This window comes from Eleutherodactylus coqui, chromosome 8 (genome assembly GCF_035609145.1).
Source record: "Eleutherodactylus coqui strain aEleCoq1 chromosome 8, aEleCoq1.hap1, whole genome shotgun sequence".
Lineage (NCBI taxonomy): Eukaryota > Metazoa > Chordata > Amphibia > Anura > Eleutherodactylidae > Eleutherodactylus > Eleutherodactylus coqui.
In genome coordinates this window covers 94,016,650-94,024,754 of record NC_089844.1, presented here as the reverse complement: position 1 = coordinate 94,024,754, position 8,105 = coordinate 94,016,650, and the positions used below count along the sequence as shown (strand labels likewise).

The 8,105-nt window shown below is 41.8% G+C and overlaps 1 protein-coding gene across 1 annotated transcript; it reads right to left on the bottom strand.

The window, feature by feature from the left end:
* Nucleotides 1-1,857: 1,857 nt before the first annotated feature.
* Nucleotides 1,858-5,672, bottom strand: CTLA4 (cytotoxic T-lymphocyte associated protein 4). Its single transcript, XM_066577430.1, has 4 exons — nt 5,450-5,672; nt 4,691-5,041; nt 4,419-4,546; nt 1,858-2,303 (listed from the first exon to the last, which is right to left on the bottom strand). The coding sequence occupies exons 1-4, from the start codon at nt 5,502-5,504 to the stop codon at nt 2,217-2,219; spliced, it is 621 nt and encodes a 206-aa protein (XP_066433527.1). The 5' UTR covers nt 5,505-5,672; the 3' UTR covers nt 1,858-2,216.
* Nucleotides 5,673-8,105: the final 2,433 nt, after the last annotated feature.

Below are 8,105 nucleotides of genomic sequence, written 5' to 3'. Positions count from 1 at the left end.
GCGCATGTGCGGCTGTGCGCCAGATGGCACATCCACAGAGCAGAGCGAAGACGCCGGACAGATAAGCCGCGAGTCACTGCAGGGGCACAGAGCCACGTCCTGCTGTGAGAATCTTGCAGTCGGAATCCAACTCGGCCGCCTGCATGAGGCCTAAGAGAATGCCTTTAACTCCATGTTTACAGAGAAGAATTTGAGATGCTTATCAATAAAATGAGCTCCAATCACCATATATATTTATTAATAGATTTTTGCTTCTATTGAGTGAAAAGAAAGCAAAAATGGTATTCAATAGTAGAACCCTAGTAATTCACTTTGGGTTAAGCAGTACAATATTCCATGTTTACGAATACATAAGAAGATTAGAAGGTTAATATTCAGCATCTGCTGAAAAGCACATAGAAAGTTGAGTAGCTGTAATGTATATAGAATAACTGCTAAGTATTACGCCAGCACTGGCTCAAACCACTTGGGGTGCTTTACAATATCATTACTTTCTCATGATACAGCATAGCTGTAGTTTTCAGGCATCTTGCTAGTTATATGGCCATATTAATTATGAATAGAGATGAGCGAGCATACTCGTCCAAGCTTGATGCTCGTTCGAGTATTAGGGTGCTCGAGATGCTCGTTACTCGAGACGAGCACCACGCGGTACTCGTCTCGATTAAACGAGCACTGACCATTGAATTCAATGGAGCCAGCAATACAGCCGGCTCCATTGAAAGCAATGGGCTGCCGGCGATCGCCGGATAAATTGTCGGGAAGGGCTTAAATATATAAGCCCTTCCCTGCAATTCATCCAGAAATGTGTAAAAATAAAAAATAAATATACTCACCTTGTCCCGGCAGAACGATGTTAGCCCATTGAATTCAATGGAGCCGGCAATACAGCGGGCTCCATTGAAAGCAATGGGCTGCTGGCGATCGCGGGATGAATTGTCGGGAAGGGCTTAAATATATAAGCCCTTCCCTGCAATTCATCCAGAAATGTGTAAAAATGAAAAATATATATATACTCACCTTGTCCCGGCAGATGGAGTTCAGCGCGGCTGGCCTGCAGTGGGTGTGAAGGGGGTGTGAGTCAGACCTGCCCCCTGATTGGCTCAGCGCTGAGCCAATCAGAGGCAGATCTCACTCACACCCATTCATGAATTCATGAATGGGTGAGTGAGTGTTGCCTCTGATTGGCTCAGCGCAGCTCTCAGCTGAATGACAGCACCACAGTGCAGGGGACAGCAGGAGAACATGCGGCTGTGCCCTGGCAGCTGAAGGGAGGTGAGTATCTATTTTTTTTGTTTTTTAAATCACTTTTAATTCATTTCCAGGGAATGGCTTATATGTAAAGTCCTTCCCTGAAAAAGAATTCAGGTGTGCCAGCGGACCATTGTCTTCAATGGAGTCGCTGGCAGCAGCAGCAGCAGCTCCATTGAAGAGAATGCCTGCCTTTTTAATTCTTTTTTACACTAAAATCTTTCCTTTTCAGGTAAGGGCTTATATTTTTAAGCCCTTCCCGAAAATTCATCCCGCGCTCGCCGGCAGCCCATTGTTTTCAATGGAGCCGGCTGTATTGCCGGCTCCATTGAATTCAATGGGCTAACATCGTTCTTCTCTGTTACAGCTGTGGTAGAGGAGAACAATCGTTATGCTGACAATGCGGGGGGGGGGGGTCTCACTCTTGCCACTATTGTGGCTTAATAGTGAGACCTCGGAGCCCGAAATGCAGCCCTGCATGTTGCTCCTCGCCTGCCCTATCCATTTCTGTGTTTTTTACATGACTTTGGTGATTTGTTAAGATTTTCACAAATGAAAACCTTAGCGGAGCACCAGTCATATACAAAAATGCTCGAGTCACCCATTGACTTCAATGGGGTTCGTTACTCGAAACGAACTCTCGAGCATCACTGAAAGTTCGACTCGAGTAACGAGCACCCGAGCATTTTGGTGCTCGCTCATCTCTAATTATGAACCACTGATACATGGATGCCTGTGTTTGCATGCGCCACGTGTGCTTCTTTCTGATTATTTCTGTTGTGACACCCTATAGTATTCAACATGGTTTATGGGTGGCTTCAGTCTAAAATATACGGTACAATAAGATGCCCAAAATGATCTATAAAATAGCAATCGTTCCACAAGGGAACATAACTTAACTAGATACTGCAAAAATTGGCGATGTTCTATACAGTAAAACTGAGGTTTCCAACCTTCCCAAAAATTCAGAATTGAACATAATAAGGGTGATAACTCTTGTGAGATTGTAGTATTTGATCATAATGTCCAGTATCCCATCTTCTTTTCCTTTTCTGTAAAATATGAACGAAAGATACAAAATAGTTTGATTAAAAATAGTAATAGAATATGTTTGTCAAAAAAGAAGTATAGAAGTACACACAATGTACAAAAGGTGATGCAATGAGCAAAGCATTATGGTGCTTTGGGCACCATAATGGATGAACAGCTTACAGTGCCAGAGTTAGAGAAGTATTAGATCAGAGCTCCAAATACCTTTCCTAGCCAAGTAACTGGGGAACTTTTGGTAATTGCAGTTTGTTGAGAAATCGACCCTAAAGCTGTCCATATTTACCGGACGCATTTCTGCAGATCCATCTTTTGCATTATCGAACAAGAATTTTTTTAATCTATGGGTGCTCTAAGGCCCTTATCTAATGACTTATGTTGGGGTAAAACTAAATGAAATGGGTTGACGTTTAGGCATCTGGCAGCGAGGGGCATACATAGAACCCACGGAGACCCATAGCACAAATCAGAATTGCCTCTCACCCAAAAAAGTAAGTAAGATTCACTTTCATCCCTCCCTTTAACCCACTACCTCCTCACAAAAAGAGCACAGTAAATTAAAGAAAAAAAAGAAACACAGCACTACAGTGAGCGACTATGCTGTCACTCACCATGTTGTCCCCCTAACTCAGAACCTTGGCTTCCCCATTCTGTGCGCTTACCTCTGGGCTGGAGATGGTCCACGCCACGGAGCAACGCTACAGTCTCTTAAGCTCAGGTCAGTTCAAACTAACACTGAAAGAGCTGGTGCCATGGCGCAAAAGGGGGGTCAGTCAGGGGCATACACAAGACAGGTGCTATAGGAAGGTCTAGCACCATTGGTGTTAAACCACCCCTGCCATCTGCTCAGCCACCATTCAGAATAACCAACCAGTATGCTCATTCCACTATTCAGTATATCCAACCAGCATGCTCATTCCACCATAACAAACAAGTGAATAATTCCTTTATAGTGTGACCACACAATGTGGTGCCACAGTGGAAAAACTGCAGAATATCTGGATTTTGGTGCAAAAATGCTGCGGATTTCAACCTTTGTATTGCAAAGGTTTAAATCTGCACTGAAAATATAAATTGATATAATGTGGACTTAGGGCTTAAACAGATAAGCTTGTTTTGGTGCACAGGAAAATCTTGTCTGAATGGTTTTATTCTCACTTTTTTTGCGCACACTGTATTCGCAGGCATTAAAAAAATAGGACCTGCTCTATCTTATGCGTTTTTGCGCACCAATGAGCCCCATAGAGGTCTATGGGAGGTGCACAAACACGCACATCTACATGAGCGGGAATGCACAAAACGCTGCACATACCTGCGATCATTGGCATCTCATTACGCTAATTAGCCATTTCAATTTGGGTGAAGTGATTCCCCCACTATGTGTGCAAATGCAGTCTGTGCAAAATACACTCGCTTACCGAACAAAAAAAATGCGCAGGAACGACTGTATTGCAAAATCTGCTCATCTGTTTAAGTCCTTGAAGTGCACACATTTTTTCCACAGTATATATCTAAGGGCTCTTTTACACAAGCGCATATTCGGCGCGTTTTCACACCCGGGCGTATATACGCGCCCATGAGAGGCATTGATTTTTAATGCATCCGTTCACACGGGCGAATATACGGCGCGTAAACACGCCGGCAGTGTGAAAATTAGAACTTATACGCGGCCGGCACATATACGCTCAGCCAAAAGATACTTCTGGAAGTAACTTTTGGCCAGTGTATGCCAGCGGGTCCCATAGACTCCTATGGGAGCAGAGAAAGAGAAGGGAGGGGGAAGCCTTTATGTAGCGTCCAACACTGCAAAAACCTTACAGGTGCCTCTATATAGTCATTGGAAGGCATCCCGAGGGTTTTAGCATATTCTTCGCTAAAAAAAGACACTCATGAATGGATGAGAAAACGCTGGTCGCGGAAAAACGCCCATTCAGGCACTTATACGGAGCAGGCGTAAAAACGTAAAATGCCGTCGCTGTTTACACGCTTGTGTGAAAGAGCGCTAATTCACATTGCTTGTACCCTAATCTACTGCATATTTTTCACAGGTAATTCTGCTGCAGAGAATCGCAGCGTTAACACTACATGTGGACATTTCCCATGCGACTGGTTCTACTTACCTTACAGAGAAGAATGATTGTAACGATTAAACTATACAACAGCAAAACCACAAAGATTGTGAGTATCAGCCATTTGTACATGTTGTCTTCTACCGGCTCCATGACATGTGCACATTGGTATGCCAAATCTATGAAATAAACAAGACAACAATTGTATTTACCAATACAAGATACTATTTGGTCTACTATGTTTAAAAGAGACAATAGTTAATAAAATAATGCTTATTGTATCGAGTGTCAGATATTAGGAAAGCAGAGGAGAAGGCACTCACCACTGATGTAAACAAAAGTTGCATTCCCTTCAGTAATCTGATAAGGAGGAGGATACATGACTTCCATCTTACAAATATACAGCCCTGTGTCCTTCGCTTGTAGCCCAGAGATATTAAAGGTTACATTGTGTGGAGTGGGTATGCCTAAACATGTGATGTTGTCTCCAGTAGCAATCGGTTCATAGTTAGTGTTGAAAGAGAAAACACAAATATCTGATATGTGTTTTTTTGTTTTCTTCCGAAGACTGAAACGTATCTCTTCCACCTTTCCAAAAACACTATAGTCACATATCAGTGTGGCTTCTCCATGCCTATTAGCAACTATCACAGCTGGCTGAGTCACCTTGGTACCTGTGACAACAAAAAGTAGAACAATCCATTTACACAAGATACTGTATCTGCACTATAACATATATTTAATACATGCAAAACACTGTTTCATTTGATAGTATTCAAATATTAATAGGACCCATTTAATTTTAAGTGGTTCTTACTAAACACCAGTCTAGAAAAAATATGAAATATCTATTTATATTATGTAAAGATAGATAATTTGTGCCTGATAGTAAAAAAAAGTTTAAGTATCAAAAGAGTAAAGTTATACAGTTCCTAATCTAAAACTATAACTTTTCTTAATTAAGTTATATTGTTGTCTCCTTACAAAGTGAGTAGATTACAGATGGTTAATTAATTAACATATTACACAATCTAACAATTGCTTCCCAAATGTATCATACTTTGCTTTCTATTTCCACCTACCTTCTGATACCCTGGTGCAGAAACAGATAATTGCAATGAACACTTGTAAAAGCATTTTGGTCCAATTGTGAATTCCAGAGGGGCTTCTTTTCAGTAAATCAGAAAAAAGTTTTGTATATCAGCACCATATAAAACCTAGTATATACTTTCATCTATGAATCTTTTAAGTACTCTTGGACATCTGAACCTTGCACTAAAAAAATGTGCTGTCTGGAAATATGTGAAAGTATTGTGACTTTGAAATGAAGTATAAGGTTATACTCATCTGCATATATATCAGGAACCTGCTCACTGTGTAATGTTTTGGCTTTACAAGAAAGGAAGTAGTAGGTTGGAACAGTTACGTATAACGAGAACCACATTAAGGGTAATAAAATTCTGTGTGACCAAAACATGCTTATCAGAATGGAAAATAATGATAATTTCACACAATTTATATTTTGCTTATTTTATTCTAGGAACCAAATTTAATATACAAAAGCATGCGCTCTATAGAGTTCACACTTTTCATGCCAAAAACTGCAAAAAAAAACAAACAAAATGATCTGCTAACTACCAAAATTATATTATCAGAGATGAGAACAATATTAGCTGATATATGATAATGGTTATTAAATATTTGATCAAATCTAACACTGTAACTTCCCGTTAGCTACAGTGAGCACCATGATTACCAATGCCATCCAGTGTGCTGTGTGCTATTTATGTTGCTCTTGAACTGCTGTCAAGGGTGCATGGAAATTGGTCATCTGAAAGCCTAGATTTTGTATCTTAGAAAACAGTTCCTAACACAACAGTGAACTGACACTAAGGATGTCTTTAGACTGGACGACTGTCAGACATATGAGCACCCAACACGTCATCCCAAGACCTATCGCTCCTCTGCTTTCATACAAGACCAATAGTCATTTAGTGAATGGAGGAGGAGAGCGCTGGAGATCTCTTCCAGTCGCCCACCTCCTCTCACTGTGAACAGACAACCACTCAAAGATGAACGACTTTGCATGTTTGCACTGACAGAGAAATCACTCACTAGTTAGCATTGTTTCATTGAACTGAAACAAAACGGCTAATGGCCACTGAGTAATTTCTCACTTGGTTCCCAGTTGGGTCCCATGTTTCCGATTGACAACTATTACTGAAAATTGCTTGTTTTGAGCAATTTTTCAGCCAATAGATGTTCCATGTAAAGCCACCTTAAGCTGTCACCCACTGGAGAAGTTGTACATGTAAATAGAAGTGTGAAAGTTTAGGATAATGAGGAAACTAGCTGTCTAACATTCAGGATGGTTTCAGATGACTCTATGCGCAATTGCGCACTCTTCATTGCTATATGTTTATGCAGTGAACAAGTCATAGTACTGTACTTTTTACGAACACAGGGCCGGTTCATGTGATTTAAAAGGATATTTAGCCTAAAGAGGTCCACTCCAGATGGGTTCTTTTTTTACAGTATTGCACATTTGCTTGCATACATCTATGATGATCTTGGTGAGGAAATAAGGAGAAAAATAGAGGAGGTCCTATTTTTTTTTATGTGCACATGAGATGCGCATAAAGGGGCCTTGCGGTATATCACAATCTCGAGCAGCTGATCCTTGTTTGATTCTACCATGCTACCTCTAATACAAATAAGACAAAAATGCTACAAAATAATCGTCCAATCCATACTAGTCTACTAGATTAGGCCTTGGTCACACAAGCGTTTTTTGGTCCAATCTGCAGATGCGCTTGCGATCTGCAGATCTATAGACCCAATGCATCCCAATGGGATCGGTCACGTGTCCGCTTTTTATGCGGATGTCCAATAAATTATAGGACACAATGATTCACAGAACACACCTATCTGCATTCTGCGCATCGTTGTGTTCTATATATGCGCTTAATAGGGCCGGCGGATGCAGCGCTGACCCCATTTAGAACATATACTAAAGATCGTTCTCCTCTGCCACAGCTGTAACAGCTGTGGCAGAGAAGAACGATGTGCACCCATTGAATTCAATGGAGCTGGCAATACAGCCGGCTCCATTGAAAGTAATGGGCTGCCGGCAAGCGCTGGATGAATTTTCGGGGAAGGGCTTAAAATATAAGCCCTTCCCTGAAAACCATCCTGAAAATGTGTAAAAATTTTAAAAAAAGTATACTCACCTTTTTCCTGCAGTCAGAGTTCAGCCACGTCCGGCCGGCAGTTCTCCTCAACTGCTCTCTGTAGTATTCAGCAGGTAAGGATTTAAATCCCCGCCTGCTGAATGGGCTGACTCTGATTGGTCACAGCCCTCACCAATCAGAGGCAGCTCTCACTCACCCATTCATGAATTCATGAATGGGTGAGTGAGTGCTGCCTCTGATTGGCTGAGCGCAGGGACCAATTAGAGGCAGCCCTTCCCCGAAAATTCATTCAGCGCTTGCCGGCAGCCCATTGCTTTCAATGGAGCCGGCTGTATTGCCGGCTCTATTGAATTCAATGGGCGAACATCGTTCTTCTCTGCCACAGCTGTGGCAGAGGATAGCGGGGTCGTTTAGTTGAAAACGCTGCTAGGTGCAGATTTTTCAGCGAATCGTCAGCCCCGGTCACACGATTTGCGGATGCGCATCCGTTATGCGATCCGCAAATCGCGCAAAAAAACGCCCGTGTGACGGAGGCTTTAATGTATAA